Raw genomic sequence first — 16,111 nt, 5'->3', positions numbered from 1 at the left:
GGATCGACTTGCGCCTTTTGGGAAAGATTTACTCCCCATCCTGGTAATCTTGACAACGGCAACCTCGGAACTTTATTTCTCTGCCTTCCTACAGCCAGTGGCATTATCATTCTGTAGTTTTGTTAAAGTCAGCACTTCCTTCTCACTCGGGGCAGTGCAGCATTATCTGACATAAGATTGCATAAACTTTATTCGTCTCACTGTCACATTCACTGCCAATGGCAATCATTCAATTCACCACAGGCTCACCACACCAAAGGATATATAAAGATGATAATGAGAATAATTAGAATTTGATCTGTTGAATCGTTGTAGCTCGTATCTGATTGAGACGATGATCCAGACTAATCAGCACTAATCGCGACGATTCCCCATACCGTCATTCGCTAGGTGGAAACCTCCAACTCTTCTCACTGAAGCATGCCTGAACGATCCCCACACTGGAGCTTCCACTGATCAATCCAACTCTAAAATCTTCCACTGTACCAGGCATGTCGCGTGTCTGACGACGCTCACTCATCCATACTCCTCTAAAGTCATCATGGCCGGCCCTGTGCCTCCAGGCCAGCAACCTCCGGTGGCCAAGGTCAGCGATGTAGTCCAGAGCTTTCGAGCGACCAAGGTATGTCCGTATCCTGCTAAATTCCATGGCAGTAAATATCATCTCCTCCTCCCCTCAATTCAATGATGCATGTATTGACAGAATATTGCCCCTTCTAGCTCTTCCGCTCCCAAAAGCCCGACGTGTCATTCACCTCTCTCGACTTTGATGACTCGGGCGAACTTCTGCTCAGCGCCAGCAATGACGAGAGCTTGCATCTCTATAGCTGTCGCGAAGGCAAATTCTCCAAGACACTCTACAGCCAAAAGTACGGCGCGCACCTTGCACGATTCACACATCATTCCCAGAGTATCATCTATGCCAGTACAAAAGTAGACGGTACGACATGCCTTCTTCATTTCCTTTCATACGCTATTTTCCCCAAAATCTAACCTGATTCCTTGTCAGATGGCATCCGCTACCTCTCGACCCACGATAATCAATTCATCCGCTACTTCAAAGGACACACCGGACCAGTTACCTGCTTGACCATGAACCCTGGCAACGACGAATTCCTATCGTGTTCCGTTGACGATACTGTTTTACACTGGGACCTGCGCTCATCCTTCCCAGCCGGCAAGCTCAACCTGCATACTCCATACCTGGCCGCATACGATCCGTCCGCGACAGTCTTTGCCGTTGCATCGCCCTCGACCAGCAGCATCCTCTTATACGACGTCCGCAACTACGACAAGCCCCCGTTTGCAACCTTTGACATGGCGCCGCACGAGCACACCTTTACACCCAAGACGGTCGGTCGAGAATGGACCACTCTGTCCTTTTCCAACGACGGCAAGTTCCTGCTTCTAGGCACCAATTCCACGTCTCCAGGCCACTTTCTGCTCGATGCCTTTGACGGCCGTCTTGCTGCTTTCCTTGCGCGGCCCGCATTCGGCAGCGCTCCGCCCACGCGTCTCGCCGCATGCGTGTCACCTTCTTCCCATAACAACAATTCCGGCGGCAATGGCGGCGCTGTTCCAGGTCAAGGAGATGTGTGCTTTTCGCCCGACGGCAAGTTTGTCTTGGGTGGCACCGGCGGCGACCAAGATCTAGCTGTGTGGGATGTTCAAAATGTGCAGGACAAGGTAGTCAAGTCGGTGGCACAGCTACCATTCAAGGCGCGGGCCGCCATGGTCGCGTATAATCCGCGCTTGAATGTGCTTGCCAGCGCAGACAAGGAAGTCGTGCTCTGGGTGCCTGATCCGCATGCTTAATCTGGATCCCCCCTTCGACAATCTATACTGGATTATTCGCTTCCGCAATTGCGACACGTTTGGGAACAACAAGTCGAATATTTATCTCCGCAATTGCTGGGATAGGGACGGGCTTAGCCAGGCGTCGGAAGACCTACTTTGATCGCAAAAGACAAAAGCATTACATGGACCATTTCATCCTTTATCAAAAATCCGCAATATGTCGTTATTTGGGCGGTATCATTTCATGCCAGTGGGCGGCTGGAATTTCCACAGGGTCTACGGTCCTTCTCAAAAAGCATACCATGGCATATCATCCTGGCGAATCACGGCGACGGGCGTTCTGCTTCCACTTGTCCTTTTGTAATGGACATATCGATACCGGGATCCTTTTCTCTTTTTTTCTTTTAATTCTCCCATTTCTCTTTTTCCCCCTATTGAATCATTTCCTCATTGCCTTGAGCTATTTTCCCGTCATTTTTCCTACCACGTTCATCATAGCTATCCGTATCCCACCTTTCATATCAAATCATACCAATTTCGCATCAATCAAGTATCATTCTTCTACCACTTTGATATCAATTCAATCCAAAACCAATGAGAAGAAGGAGAACAAATAGATATTGTTTAACTCGAATGTACTAACATTCGTCAGTCATTCGCGCGAAAGAAACTAAATGCGTTCTCGACGCAGGTATGTATGTACTCTGTACGTAACCATAAGACCATAACACATAATACGTAAAACGTAATACTAAGTTGCGAATAAACCAATACCTACTCCCCCTACCCCATACCCAATACCAACTACCCAATAAACCTGAATCCCAAGCCCAAAGCCCAAACTTCCGGCCCCTGATATTGTTTCTTTCTCCTTTCTTTCTTTCTTTCTTTCTTTCTTTTTCTCCCTCCTCCTTCCGGGGCCACAATAAGGAAGGGGGGCAAAAAGAAAAGAAAAGAACAATGGATACCTCCTCCCGAATCAAGCCCACAAAAACACCAAGTGAAAAGATACGCCCCCAAAACATCCATCATCATTTCTTTCAGCGCTGCAGGTTTTGTCTGAATAGGCCCAACGGGTACATCAAGGAAGGGAGCCGGAATGTGGATATATAAGATCCAGATCACGTTTTACCAACAAACCCAGCACAGCAGGACCGACAAACAACTAACCAATACCATGACGGTAAAACAAGACGAAAGATATTGTCTGAAGGAACAGTGACAAAAGTGGTGACTGAGGTACTAGCCACAAGTACCCGAAATAGAGCCGCAACTTCCCAGGACAGTGACAATGGCCACCGATACCTGAAACAACAATGACAAACACAACGACAACGACAACGACAAGAATGACGACAACACTAAGCAGTCATGCCACAATTCGTACAGACCAGCTTCTGGGGCCCGCCACGCGCCCGAGTTTTTGCTTTGAAACTGGTACTTCCGCAACGGCGACAACTCAGCTGTTCGTCATCGGCATCATCGTCTGAGCTTTCGCCGGAGAGGGGAGATTCTTCCGAGCTGAGGGTGCTGGAGATGGAATTGCGACTGACGACTGACGCGCGCGGGGGACGTAAAAGACCGTTTTGGTCTACGTCTGAGCCTGCTTGTCCTCCTCCTCCCGCTCCTCCTCCCCCTCCTGCTTCTCCATTAGGATTAGGGCCATTGCCAGTGTCGGTTTGCCAGAGATGGAATTGCTGCCCGCGCCAGTTTTGCTGGTCCCAGAAGAGATAGGACTGGTCGCCCTGGAGCGCGAGGGGGTTTTCGTCGGTGGTTTTGGGGAGGCCGGGGATGGAAGGGGCGCGGGAGGATGGTGTGGAGGTGGTGGCGTTGGCGTTACCGGCGCCGACTGCGGCTGCGGCTGCGGGGATGGTAGTGCCGTTGGTTGTGGTCGAAGAGCGATTGGATTGCGGCGGCTGCTGTTTTTGGGATGGCGGAGGTGGCGATGTGGACGGTAATGAGTCTTTGCTTTGGGTCGATGGTTGCTGCTGCTGCTGCTGCTGCTGCTGCTGCTTGTGTTGAGACTTGGAAGTTAAAGGGATATGAAAACGATGATCATGATGCTGGGGTTGCTGGTTCTGAGCCAATTCGAGAGAAGGAGCGCTGGCAGATGGAGTCCGCGCGAGATGGCTTGATCCATTGGTGGTCGGTCTGTGCGCCGAGCGGGAAGATTGGAACGATTTGCGGCTGACGGGTTTTCGGGGCGACGAACTACGATGTCGGTTGCCGTTCGCATTGGCGTAAATTCCGCCGTCGAGGCTCTGGTTGCTGACGATAGAGTTGCGCCAGGAGAGAATACGATCAGACGATGGCTGCGAGAGTCCATGCAGTGCGTTGTTGTGGTTGCTGCGGAGCCGGCCAGCGCTGGCTTTGGTAGACGTGCTAGGGGATCGACCGAGAAAGCCGGAGCCGATGCGTCTGGAGAAGGATGACGCGGTCTCCCAGTTGTCGCTGCGGCGCTTTTGGTATGCGCAGTCCTGGCGAAAGACTTTGATAAGGCCTAGATAGTCGGCCGTGATTATGATATTGCCATTCTTATGCGTGGATCGAGCAATGTAGCCGGGTGATTCAGCTGGTCTCTCATTGGTTGATGGTCGTCTGGAGCTGCCTTTAGTCGTGGTCGCTTTGAGGTTGTCGTCTGAGCGTTTCGACGATATTTCTGATTCGGCCGACACAAGTACAACGGGCGGTGGATTGCAAATATCGTAGAGAGGATCGCCAGAGCGTCCGAGTAGTTGACGCGTCTTGCTCGGCGCAAAGATTGCCGTTGTTGTAATGGCTGGATGTGCTTCAAAAAACTCAACGGGTTGCCTGTCTTTCTTCTCGCCTTCTGCGGGTCCGGTTGTCCATATGTATGCCTTGCGGTCCTCGCTGCCACAAATGACATAGCGCGCGTCGTCGCTAAAAGTGGCGCGGATTTGACTGCATGTGTTTTCGTTGCCTTTAAATTTGATTTCTAATCCCTTGTCCCGGAAGTTGTAGAGTCTGACACGCGAGTCGTTGCTTGTGATGAGAAGCTTGACCTCTCCATTGGGATTGTCGGGAGGTAGATTGATAGCCTGAATTCCGGTAATCTTGCTGCCCTTGGCGTTTCGGCCGTGCGCAGATCTGACGTGGATTTGCGTGTGGTATTTTAGCCCTTCAGTGTCGTAAAAGAGACATACTCCATTGAGACAGCCCGCGATTGCTATGCGACCATCTGGAGTGAATGCGACGGCGGTAACGAGGTCAGGCACCTGGTTCCAGTATGCTACGCTCTTGTCGGGAATGCTCCATAGGCGCAACTTCATGTCCAACGATCCAGCCAAAAAGAACCGATCATCACGCGGATGAAATTGAATAGAGGTGACAAAATCATTGTGTTTGAAACAACAGAGACATTCCGCTCGAGAGACATGCCATAGGCGCACAGTCTTGTCCATTGACGAGGAAAGCAAAAAGTTGTTCTGCAAATTCCCTTGAGTGAGTAACCATCCTTCACATTGTTTGTGGCGGGGAGTGTGGAAGTGTAATTTACCTTGCTCCAACTCAGATCTAATACCGTAGATGTATGGCCCTTGTACACGCGTATTGGATTCCTCTTGAAAACCGGAGCGTCTAATCGGATCGCGTCTTCTCCGGTATGGTCGGCCGTCGCATCTTCTTCGTTCTCATGTGCTTCTCGCTCTTCTTGCGTTGAGATTACAGCCCACACCCGGACAACCTTGTCCTCTCCACCCGCAGCCAGATATTTCCCATCCTTGCTAAATTCTAGCGCCCAGGTAGCGCAGGCTTTCGGAGTTGGTGATGTTTGCGATGCCTCAGCTGTACTGCTATTCTGGAGCTCCTGGGCAAGGAAAAGGCGATTAAAGTCCTTTTCCCTCTTGTTTCGAGACCTCACCTTAATGTATTTTGGAGGTGGGGGAAATCGCGGCGAATAGGCAATGTGTTCCACCGGGTGGGAAAACACCCGAGCTTCCATGCCTTCTATCCTACTATCCCCTTGTTCAGAACCATCTTCATTGTAGTCTGAAGATGAATCCCTTCTCTTATTTCCCATGAATCGACTAAGGAACGAGACACCTTTCCTGTAGGAATCAATGTGTTAGGTCAGCGCAATTCGTCAATTGAGCAAACGCACGTCTATTAGGCCCGAAGGGAGTATGCGACAAAGACGTTAAGAGTAGGGAAGATAACAATACTGCTTGGTTGGATTATCATTGAGGAGCGGAATCATACCTTTTCTCCTTCTGCGGCGCGGCAGCGCTTGTCTCGCCCCGGGCGGGCTCAGCAGGAGCGCTACGATCGCCTGGCGGTGCGACAGCGGATCCGTCATCGCGATTGCCTGCTGCTTCAAGGGCGCTGCTTCTCAGCTTCTGCGGGATAAGGTTCTCCGTATGCGTGCGTTTGAGGATATGCTAGGACCGCATTAGTGTCGGTGCGTTACAGGAGCGCAAAACGGTAAGAGGGCTGCAGATACGGTGGGGGTGGTAGTAGCATACTTGTGAGAGCGGATCGATTACCGCCAATGATGCTTGAGAGTCATCTGCGCTCTGAGGTAGCGATGTCTGGCTCTGGTTCAAAGCGTCTTTGGCTGACAAGTTGCGAATAATCTTGTTTGGGAGAATCTTAGATGTCGCAGTCGGCTTAGCTAGGCCACGGTCAGCACGAGGAATTTCAAAACCGAATGTTCCACAGCTCAATCTCAAACAAAGAATGTGAGCGGGTATAATTAGAGACGGACCTTCTCCATCAGAGCGCGATTTTGGTCCGGTTTCATTCGAAGAGACCGTGGCAGCGAGGCTTGGCGACGGGGACAGCGACGGGGACGCTCCAGGCGACGGATTGGGCGACGCGCCTGGAGAGATGAATTCATCTTCGTCGGGCGCATGTGAATCGGTCACCCGTATCTCAGGCACGGTCTCCGTCATGGTCAGAGAAGCTTCATGGAGCAATTCAATGAAAGTCAAGTAGTACTGCGAGAATTAGATAGGAATAATATGTGTGGCGCGCACGTAAATTGACGCTTCTGTCTCCAATTGATAGTTCCCCAACCAGCTATGACGAAGGGGGTTCGTTACCGAAACTCCGTCCAGTCCCGCTCACTGATCCATCGGCCGTTCTGGATTGTTGCATCGACCTGGAGGAGTCTTGGAGGGAGATTATCATCTCTCGATAAACCCTTGAATCATGATTTCAACTGCATTCGTAATCACTTTTCTCCATCTCCTGTAGCTCTCTCCCAGTTTGACATGACACTATCAAATCCCTTACACCACGCTAACTTTTGTTGCACAAATTGGATTATAACAGTACCAACCTGTCTCCACACACCAGAATGTTATATCTTCATTGCCAGCTGGACAGGTTATAATATAATGTAAGATTCAGCCAACATTAAAAAATGAAAAAAGCATAAGAGCAGGTTGACAATTCGAGTAGAGCGTGAAAGGTCTGGTCATGGTTTATCGTAGTAAAATTGGTCATAATCAATGTAGAATTTTACCTATTAATCTTCAGCTCCAGTAGTGTGATCAGCACTTGGGATGAGTTCCTTCAAGAATAATGCCCCGAATGTACGACCAGGGGTTTCTCACTGCAGCAAAATTATTGATGTTGCATAATTTAATAAGATGAGAAGGCCCCAGACCCTAGGCAAGTAGTTACGAGTGTGCGCATGTATGTACACTATGGTGTAGGGCTGGAGGTAAGAGGACCACTCGCAAAATTGCTGACTGTTGCATCTTAGTTTCCATCGCCAATAGGATCATATTATGTGACGAGCAGACACCGTTGTTAAATTAATATTAAGAATTGCATGGATACAAAAACAATGCACGATGAGTCCATTTTCAAACGGGATTCTACTCACCTTCGTAGGCGTTCCGTGCATCAACCCTTGCTAGCAATGCCAGCAATGGCTTTCGAGGTACCGATAGTTACCGACAGAGACAGGGAGGTCTGTGGTAAACAATGTGGCACGCGGACACATACTGCATCACAAATTATCAGCATCTTCCCGCATTATTACTGGTCTCTCAGCCCGCTGGCATCGTATACGCGACGAGAACTCACTGGAGCCATTAGTTATATATCATATGCCCCCCAGAATACCGGTCAGGCGTTGCATGGACAAATCCAGCTCTTCCTGCAGCATCGCGATGCCTCCATTCCCCTTTCATCTTAATATGACAGGGCTGCCATATCCCTTCCCCCGCAAAAGCAAATGTGGTAAATTGGACCGACACTGGCACCCTTTCTCCGGCAAAATCCCATTGTACTCCGGTATAGGGAATCCGTACCGCAAAATGCTGGACCACGGTCTCAGACTCTTGTTCAATGAGCAATTCCAAACACGTCTTCCCTCATTTACAAAAATTACCTGCACAAGTGCGATAAGTCGATTTGTCGGATCCCACTCCGCGTCCCCGATGCTGATTATCCTTCTGCAGTGCGATGCATGTTGCTCGCGAGGTATCATGCGAATCCACAAATGACCCCTTGATGCCGTAGCTGATTTGAGTACTGCATATAATCCTTGTACGCCCCCGGATCTGGCGTTCTCACCTTTCCGAGAAAAGTGCGGAATTCTATACCTCATGGTTGTAGTGGTTGGTTGGCTGACGGGCTTTGCTCACTCCACCCTTGATGCTTCCCCACAATGCCCCTGCAAAGACCCCTTCGTATAGTGCCGGTTTCTCCGCCTTTTCCAATTTCCCGGTTCATGTCACCCTTCCCTTCTTCAGCCATGGCCACCTAAGGGCCGTTGGTAAGCAAGCGAGGCAACTCGTAATGGTCACCGCTCATCCATGCCTTCAATCCTCCCCATAAGATGCTGCTACCGCGAAGCTGAAAAGTGGCCTGGAAAGGCCATAGCGAGGCGGATCACCATCATCAACAATTTCTTCAACGGCGACAAATACCTTGCATAGACCGAGCATGAACAGGCAAGTTGAAAGAGATTGGTATAATGCTCCTTTGCGAGGATGTGGGAGCAAACATGTCTGTGGATTCTCTCGAAATCAATGCCAAGGCTGGATCTAGCACAAAGCATCAGCTTCCCAGGCTCGGTTCCGCTGATGAGGAGCGTTCAGCGGACATAAAAGGAGCTTCTTCTAAAAGGGCGAGACCCGTGGTTGAGGCCAACAGCGACCTTACAGCCGGGCCAAACAAGAGGCGTCTTCTCCATTCTTGTCAAGTCACTTCCAGGCAGACGCGGCCTTTTGCAGCTCCTGCGCCCCATGGCGTCAATCAAAATTCTTTGAGAGCAGCGATCCGGTCCAGACAAAGAGCACTAGGAAGTGATGGGATGAGGAGACAGGCATGGTTGAACAGTCTGCGGATACGAGGATCTGAATTGAAAGAGCTGGATAGAGAAGCTTTCGAATTGGTGGAAAGACACCATAGGTAAGCCTTTCAGCGAAATCACAAACCTTCCTGCGCGGCCGTTTCTCCCCGGCGTACTGAACAATGAATAGAGAACAATCAAGATCTATAGAACCTGCGCCGCCAGCTCACCCTGTTCCTCGCCTGTTGTCGTCGTCTTTGGGATTATCAAATTATGACGCTTTCGATGCTGAAGATATAATGTTGCAAGAGACTGAAGATAGCGGGCCACCCCTGATATATAGCGATTTCAACTTCACTGATTCAAATACACCGATCGCGCCGAGCGGTATCTGGGACAGCGCCATGCATATCCTTGACGAACCGAATGAAGACCATGAGAGCAGTTCTGAAGAGCTCAAGGAGGCGGAGCAGCAGAGTCGTTTATCGTTCACTCAATTCATTTAAACGCATTCCAAAATTCCAATTACGGCTTCGCCGTTGTATCAAATATCGAAGCGAATCAAAGTATATCCACAGAAAACAAAAAAATCGTCTATAAAAAAATCCGAAAACTCGATTAGGATATCATTTTAACGTCGTGCTGTGATTCTTAGTCCTTGCAAATTCTCTAGACTGAAATGGCAGGCTTCAGCTTGTTCGACCTATCTGCAGCAATTTGACACATGGCCTAGATATTCTCCCCTCAGTTTCGCTCATCTTCAATAGTACGGGTTTTTATCTGGGAATTGAGATACCTTTATCGCTTCCAATTTCTCAGCCTGCAAATCTCCTCTTTTGATCCGCTCTCTCATGTTTTCCATTATGACCGGACGACTCCGTCCATTGACGAAGACACTGAAACGTCAATGTTAGCCATCTTTTGTGAAACAATGGGCTCAGGACGGTGGTCTTGCGTACACGTAGATGAGGCCGGGAAATGTAGCTTCGTACTCCTCATTCAATTTCCGCAATTCTTCCGCCTCTTCTTCCCCGCCCTTGTTCAGCTGCGCCTGCTCCGCCTGGCTCTGAGCACTATCCACCTTCTTCGCCCCTAATCTGGGATGAGCTCCGAGGATCTTGACGAGCCACTCGGTATCGCTTGTCGATGGTGATTCGGCGAGTTCGGTCAGCTGGACGCCTACGCTGGAAATGAGCTCATCGTAGGAGTCAAAAGTCTTTGTGCCAAGCAATTCGATTGATAGTGTATGGAGAGGAACACATGGTTCAAACAGGTGGTCTAGAATTGCGGCCCTCTCTTCGGCAGAGAGAGAGGGAACCGTGTCGATCCCGGGCAGATAGTAGTCGGCCATTCTGAGAAAAGTGAAGCAATTCAATCACGTTGCTCAATGAATCGTCTGGAGAATAAGGACTATTAGGTAGAAATTCAAGGGTATAATTATAGTTCTAGCAGATTGAAGTAAGAAATTGTGACTAAGAAATGAGTTCAAGATAGCTGATATGCACATGCGTAGTAAATTGAATGACATACAAGAACACGAGGGGAAACAACAATAAGGTTAGGGGAGTGATGCAACCGACGGGAGCATTTGGCGGGGGCGCTATGCCGTTTTGAGCCAAGGGTCCGATTTCGCTTCGAAAATTTGGATTTTACACGCCACAGCAAGTCAAACAGAGAGCTATGACAGGGCCTGCGCCATATGATTCATCCGCCCGCTAATTGTAAAGTTGCGCGACTATTATTCAAGAGAAACGGCCCATTATATACTACTAAACTACTACTACTCATCACCACCATCACTCAATCGATATCCTCTCTAATTCATAACAATTGACTTTTCAATTAATACACACACAATGGCCCCGGCTTTCCCTGAAAAGAAGTGCGGTAAATATACCCCCACCTACTATCGTTAATATCGAAACCCCGCCATTGACAAGACTGAATAACAGGTGTTCTGGGCTGCACCGGCTCGGTGGGGCAGCGATTCATTCTGCTGCTCGCACTGCACCCCCACTTCAAGCTGCATGCTGTCGGCGCTTCGTCGAGGTCAGCAGGCAAGAAATACAAGGATGCTGTCAAGTGGAAGCAGTCGCTGCCCATGTCCAAGGAGATTGGCGAGCTCGTCGTGAAGGAGTGCAAAGCGGAGGAATTCAAGGACTGCGACTTGATCTTCTCCGGACTTGACAGCGACGTCGCTGGAGAAATTGGTATGCATTCAATAATTCATTCATGGCTTCAGCCCCGCCTCGAAGATCACTCCCCACGAGCATCTTTTGTTCTTCTGACCAGATCAAGACTAATTAGATATCGACTGATACACAGAGACGGAATTCATCAAGGCTGATCTCAAGGTCTTCTCCAACGCCAAGAACCACCGCAAAAACCCCCTTGTCCCTCTTGTTGTGCCGACTGTCAACCTTCCCCATTTCGAACTCATCCATCACCAGCGCAAGGAATATGGTCTGAACCAGGGCTTCCTGGCATGCAACTCCAACTGCTCCGTCATTGGCGTTGTCATCCCCTTTGCTGCCCTCCAGGCCAAGTTCGGCCCCGTCGACATGGTCAGCGTTGTCACCTTACAAGCCATTTCGGGAGCTGGCTATCCCGGCGTCAGCGGCATGGACATGCTGGACAATGTCGTGCCCTACATTTCTGGCGAGGAAGACAAGCTTGAGAGTGAGGCGCGCAAGATTCTGGGAGGCGTGAACCAGGAGGGCACCGCCTTCGTCGAGCAGTCCGATCTGAGAATCTCCGCGGCTTGTAACAGAGTGCCCGTCTTGGACGGCCACCTTGCCTGCGTGTCGCTCAAGTTTGCCAAGCAGCCCGGTCCCTCCGCCGAGGAGGTCAAGAAGGCCCTGAGCGAATATGTTTCTGATGCGCAGAAGCTCGGATGCCCCTCGGCACCCAACAACGCCATTGTCGTCATGGAAGAGGACGACCGTCCCCAGCCTAGACTCGACAGAGAGACGGACAGAGGGTATGCCGTCAGCGTCGGCCGTGTCCGTGAGGACGAGGCTGGCATTTTTGATATCAAGTTTGTTGCTCTCAGCCATAACAGTATGTCTTTCCCTTCCCCCAGGGGTTGTTCCACTTGTTTTTCCACTTGCATACACTAACTCGATCCTCCAGCCATCATCGGTGCCGCCGGCTCATCCATTCTCAACGCCGAAGCTGCTGTTCTCAAGGGTTTTGCCTAAGCGAAATAAAAAATTTCCTACACCTTTTGTGTATTTTTTAGATATTTACGTCCTATCATCATGTAGAAGAATTACGAAACTGCCATTTCAGAAGAAATCTCATCATCATCATCATCATCATCATCATCAAAGCTTTTGAATCGTACCCCAGAGCTACCATTATGCATTCATGTGACATCTGTGATACTGGACGTGCTCGGAGAAATGATAAGGACACTTAAATCTCAAAGACTGCCGATCGCGGAGAAGACACCCCAAACATCTAGAACATATATTAAGTTAGTGGAAATACTATATTCTCAAGGTAATCAGTATACGGGAGTAATGACCAGGCACCTCGCGCGGGTTATCGATATGTAGTGCCAGGCGTCAGTTGTCAATGGTACTATAGGTGCTTATGACTTACTAGCGCAAGAGCAAGGCGAACTCCAACATAGACAAGCTCCGCGGCGGCCGGAGTCCTCCGCTTCCTTTCCGCTCCTCGCAACGGCGATGGCCACCCAGCTGTTGACAGGGGGTGCGGAAATACAGAGAGCAGTGCTATAATCTTCACCAATGCAGAGCCTCACGACTGATAAGACAGAATAGGTAATGAAGAGCTCACATTCGATAGGAAGAAATAGGAAAAAGAAATAAAATAAGAAAAAGGCAAGTAATATTTTGACATTAAAAAAAGGAATGTAATTAATCGCATTACAGAAGTAGTACACGCAACTAAGAATATGAAACATGGCTTACATAGGTCGGCTCGGCAGGGAATAATAGAAGAAATAACATAACCGGAGAGGTTCTGATAAAAGAGGTTCTGATACAAATGCCAAAGCCATACTTCCGTGACACAGGAGCCTTGAACGGTCCATTCCCGTTGTTGGTCCTTTATTGTTGGTGGTGGTGGTAGTGGTAACGACTAGATTCGCGCGGCGAAACTCGCTCCACAATAAGAAAATTAAAATAAATGCACGCTCAAACGTTGTAGCTGGAAAAGAAGGAGAGGAAAGGGAGAGGTGGGGGAAAAAGGAGAAGAAAAAATGACAAAAACGCAGAAATCGCCCAAAACACCTTGGAGCAATGGAAGCTGGTCGGTCTAAACACGTGATGCGCAATCAAAAGAAGAAAAGGGAAAGAAAATGCTTTGGAGAAATGGAGCTGCGGCGCTGGAATTTACAGCTCGGCCCCGGATAACAGAGAGAGAAAGGAAAGCATTTGAGAAAATGATCGTTTTAGGCATCCACAAGAGTGTGTTTGGGCCCTTGTCCGAGAAGGTCGAGACATCGTCTAGCCAGGTTCACAACCTCACCCTCGCCGTCTTCGCTGTCCTCGTCGTCTGGTTCTATGGTTTTGTCGGATATAGTCTTGATCATGCGGACAATCTCCTCCGACTGCGCAATCAAATTGACGAGCCGCTTGTCTTCAGATTCTAACAGTTGAAGCAGTGTCCAAATCGCAATGTGTTGGAATGTGGGGTCTCCGCTGGCTAAAAATCGCCGCAGATAGCCATGCACGCCTCCATCGGGCTGTGTCCAGTCCTGAATAAAGATGGAGTAATCGCCAACTGCCGAGTGAGGTTAGCCACATGGTTATCCATCAAAAGATCAAAAGTACAAAAGTAAAATAGGGATGGTTACCTTTGGACGAGAGATTGCCCAAGGCTGCTGCACTGTTACCCTGTACCTCGATGCTCTCGGAATCAGTGAGAGGAATGAGCACGTCAAACACTCCCAAGTTCAGCAAATGAGTCTTCAAGTCGTCGCTGAGCGCAAGCACAGCAATTGCTGCCGTCATTTCGGATTGGACGCTCAGAGGCACATCAAGAACGAGGTCCTTGCACTTTTGCACTGCACCTGCCTCAAGAACAAGTTGCTTGTTCCTGTCAGAACTTGCTGCCAGGTTGCGCAAAGTGGAGATTGCGTGGCATTGTATCTCCTCATTGTCTGTGGAGCCAAGCAAATCTACTAGGGGGCGCAGGAAGCCGGCATCGATAATCGGTGATTCATTTAGAGGGTGAATTGAGATGTTACGGATGCAGGCGACCGCAGAGAGTATCAGCGGGAGATACGATGATTGCAGAAGCCGGAGCAAAGGCGGCAGTCCCCGAGCACGGACAATCTCGAGTTGGTATTTTTCGTCCGAGGCCAAATTCCGCAGGGCAAGCGCCGCTTGGCACTGCACTTTTGGAGATGACGAGTCCATAAGGTGGACAAGCGACTGAACAAGTCGGCTTTCTGTTTGCGCGAGCTTCTTGCGGTTATTGGCGTCGACAGCGATATTGCTAAGGGCAGTGGTGCAATAATATTGCACGTCAACATCCTGCGAGGAAAGCAACTGGACAAGGACAGGGATTGCGCCGGCATTGACCAACTGTTGTCTATTATCATCTAAAGGAGCCTGTCAGTAGATGCCGGGTTATGAATATTCAGCCTCTCAAATACCTGAGTGAGTCATGTTCAGCAGCGCGCCGGTGGCATTCCTCTGAACCCGCATGTCTTTGGACTTTGCGAGTCTTGTTAGAGGTCCCAAAGCGCCAGATCTCGCAATCTTGGCCTTGTTATCTTCGTGCGTAGCCAAATTGGTGATACAGCCCACTGCATTACACTGGACCTCGACATTAGGTGACATCATCTGACGGATAAGAGGGGCGAGGCCGCCCAGTTGAACGATGGCAACTTTATTCTCGGCTATGTGGAGGTCAGCTCATTGATATTCATCCTTCTTGAGAAGTTTGATGGATTTGAATACGTACTATTCACGGCAAGGTTGCCCAATGCCGCGCTTGCTGCTCGTTGCACCTCAATGTCGGGACTCTGCAGAAGAAACAATATGGGCTCGAGTGTGTCTCTGTCAACTTCTCTGACATCTGCAGTAGATTCATTCAGTTATTCAGCCGACAGATAGCGATCCTAGTCTGTAGCCTACCTCGTTCGGTGATCTCAGCAAAGGTCAAACTAGCGCTTCGTTGCAAATCGACGTTATCAGAGTAGACCAGAGTACTCAGGGCGCGAAGCGGCTCGCCAGAGAAGAAATCTGTTTCAGCTCGCTGGAAATTTTTCGTCAGTTGTCGTATCTTTGGAACGGTCAGGATGACCAGCATTCCCTTACGTTTTCGAGATACTGAAGTAGATCCGCAACAGCTTCTCGCTCACTATCAGCGAGGACCGGTTCGTAGAGACCATCTTTTTGTCTCCCTGAAAATGAATCGAATTATCAGTCAATGTCTGCGCAACAGATAGGCAGAGCCAAGGAGACTCACTGCGGAGGCAAGAGGAACAGCAGTTCCCCATCCTGATGGCCGCGGTCCAAATTGGTGACGACGAAGTGGCCAAGCTTCTCCAAGAAGTATGACGAGATGGTGCCCAGGCACAATCAGAGATGGAGAAGGGGATGCCCTGAGTCCGGCACTGTCTAGAGATGGATCGGGATGTGGACAACCGATACAGTTGATGAGGTCGCGTCGAATAGAGTTCGGTCAGAGCAACCGCCGATTAGTTAGAGTAGCCTGCACGGGTGTTGTTTGGAGGCTTAGGAGCTTGCAGATTACCCTTCAGGGAACCAGATCATGCTCTAATTGGGGGACCTGGGAAGAGCGAAGCGACAAGCTACAGGTAACTTGTGATAATCTAGCGAAGAGGTACCGAGACGGTACAAGGTTCGGCTCACCCTCCCCACTTTCATTTGGCGGTGATGCCTTAGGATGGAAAGTCTGCAGCGGGTTCTCTCTCGTACTGCAGAGATGACAGGGACAACACATCCACTGGGGCGAGAGATACGGTAGATGGCGGAAGCGGAAAACGAACCGAAGCGATAGGAGAACTGTACACCTTAGGTAGGTAGGTAATCACCACTATCATTC

The 16,111-nt window shown here is 49.7% G+C and overlaps 6 protein-coding genes across 6 annotated transcripts; 3 read left to right on the top strand and 3 right to left on the bottom strand.

Annotated features, from left to right (window-relative positions):
• The first annotated feature begins 247 nt into the window (after positions 1–247).
• L228DRAFT_258066 (histone H3 methyltransferase complex and RNA cleavage factor II complex, subunit SWD2) lies at positions 248–2,311 on the top strand. The gene is made up of 3 exons (XM_018334048.1): positions 248–622; positions 721–940; positions 1,010–2,311. Exons 1-3 carry the CDS (start codon positions 542–544, stop codon positions 1,813–1,815), a joined length of 1,107 nt encoding a protein of 368 aa, XP_018192223.1. The 5' UTR covers positions 248–541; the 3' UTR covers positions 1,816–2,311.
• An 847-nt stretch (positions 2,312–3,158) lies between these two features.
• On the bottom strand, positions 3,159–6,707 carry L228DRAFT_265042 (WD40 repeat-like protein; the record flags this gene model as incomplete). The annotated part of the gene is made up of 5 exons (XM_018334648.1): positions 3,159–5,243; positions 5,315–5,864; positions 6,016–6,194; positions 6,279–6,427; positions 6,521–6,707. 5 exons carry the CDS (start codon positions 6,705–6,707, stop codon positions 3,159–3,161), a joined length of 3,150 nt encoding a protein of 1,049 aa, XP_018192222.1.
• A 1,811-nt stretch (positions 6,708–8,518) lies between these two features.
• Positions 8,519–9,714, top strand: L228DRAFT_243164 (hypothetical protein). The gene is made up of 2 exons (XM_018331623.1): positions 8,519–9,183; positions 9,255–9,714. The coding sequence occupies exons 1-2, from the start codon at positions 8,777–8,779 to the stop codon at positions 9,568–9,570; spliced, it is 723 nt and encodes a 240-aa protein (XP_018192221.1). The 5' UTR covers positions 8,519–8,776; the 3' UTR covers positions 9,571–9,714.
• L228DRAFT_243163 (hypothetical protein) lies at positions 9,285–10,594 on the bottom strand. The gene is made up of 3 exons (XM_018331622.1): positions 10,024–10,594; positions 9,861–9,960; positions 9,285–9,793 (listed from the first exon to the last, which is right to left on the bottom strand). The coding sequence occupies exons 1-3, from the start codon at positions 10,413–10,415 to the stop codon at positions 9,734–9,736; spliced, it is 552 nt and encodes a 183-aa protein (XP_018192220.1). The 5' UTR covers positions 10,416–10,594; the 3' UTR covers positions 9,285–9,733.
• Positions 10,595–10,753: 159 nt separating this feature from the next.
• L228DRAFT_243162 (aspartate-semialdehyde dehydrogenase) lies at positions 10,754–12,384 on the top strand. The gene is made up of 4 exons (XM_018331621.1): positions 10,754–10,951; positions 11,017–11,274; positions 11,390–12,124; positions 12,197–12,384. Exons 1-4 carry the CDS (start codon positions 10,921–10,923, stop codon positions 12,262–12,264), a joined length of 1,092 nt encoding a protein of 363 aa, XP_018192219.1. The 5' UTR covers positions 10,754–10,920; the 3' UTR covers positions 12,265–12,384.
• A 1,100-nt stretch (positions 12,385–13,484) lies between these two features.
• L228DRAFT_265038 (vacuolar protein 8) lies at positions 13,485–15,542 on the bottom strand (the record flags this gene model as incomplete). Its single annotated transcript, XM_018334647.1, has 7 exons — positions 13,485–13,816; positions 13,890–14,639; positions 14,694–14,939; positions 15,005–15,118; positions 15,178–15,298; positions 15,361–15,446; positions 15,512–15,542. The coding sequence occupies 7 exons, from the start codon at positions 15,540–15,542 to the stop codon at positions 13,485–13,487; spliced, it is 1,680 nt and encodes a 559-aa protein (XP_018192218.1).
• Between the last annotated feature and the right edge of the window lie 569 nt (positions 15,543–16,111).

This window comes from Xylona heveae, assembly GCF_001619985.1.
Source record: "Xylona heveae TC161 unplaced genomic scaffold L228scaffold_1, whole genome shotgun sequence".
In the NCBI taxonomy this organism is placed as follows: Eukaryota; Fungi; Ascomycota; class Xylonomycetes; order Xylonales; family Xylonaceae; genus Xylona; species Xylona heveae.
This window is presented reverse-complemented; position numbering and strand designations above follow the sequence as displayed.

Excerpts from the sequence above, each read along its gene's own strand:
- L228DRAFT_258066 (XM_018334048.1), top strand. The coding sequence starts at position 542 with ATGGCCGGCCCTGTGCCTCCAGGCCAGCAACCTCCGGTGGCCAAGGTC. Across the intron at positions 623-720 it reads AGAGCTTTCGAGCGACCAAG|CTCTTCCGCTCCCAAAAGCC; the intron begins GTATGTCCGTAT and ends TGCCCCTTCTAG. Across the intron at positions 941-1,009 it reads TGCCAGTACAAAAGTAGACG|ATGGCATCCGCTACCTCTCG; the intron begins GTACGACATGCC and ends ATTCCTTGTCAG.
- L228DRAFT_243164 (XM_018331623.1), top strand. The coding sequence starts at position 8,777 with ATGTCTGTGGATTCTCTCGAAATCAATGCCAAGGCTGGATCTAGCACA. Across the intron at positions 9,184-9,254 it reads TTGGTGGAAAGACACCATAG|AGAACAATCAAGATCTATAG; the intron begins GTAAGCCTTTCA and ends AACAATGAATAG.
- L228DRAFT_243163 (XM_018331622.1), bottom strand. The coding sequence starts at position 10,415 with ATGGCCGACTACTATCTGCCCGGGATCGACACGGTTCCCTCTCTCTCT. Across the intron at positions 9,961-10,023 it reads TTTCCCGGCCTCATCTACGT|TGTCTTCGTCAATGGACGGA; the intron begins GTACGCAAGACC and ends TTGACGTTTCAG. Across the intron at positions 9,794-9,860 it reads AGAAATTGGAAGCGATAAAG|GCCATGTGTCAAATTGCTGC; the intron begins GTATCTCAATTC and ends GAGAATATCTAG.
- L228DRAFT_243162 (XM_018331621.1), top strand. The coding sequence starts at position 10,921 with ATGGCCCCGGCTTTCCCTGAAAAGAAGTGCG. Across the intron at positions 11,275-11,389 it reads CGACGTCGCTGGAGAAATTG|AGACGGAATTCATCAAGGCT; the intron begins GTATGCATTCAA and ends ACTGATACACAG. Across the intron at positions 12,125-12,196 it reads TGTTGCTCTCAGCCATAACA|CCATCATCGGTGCCGCCGGC; the intron begins GTATGTCTTTCC and ends TCGATCCTCCAG.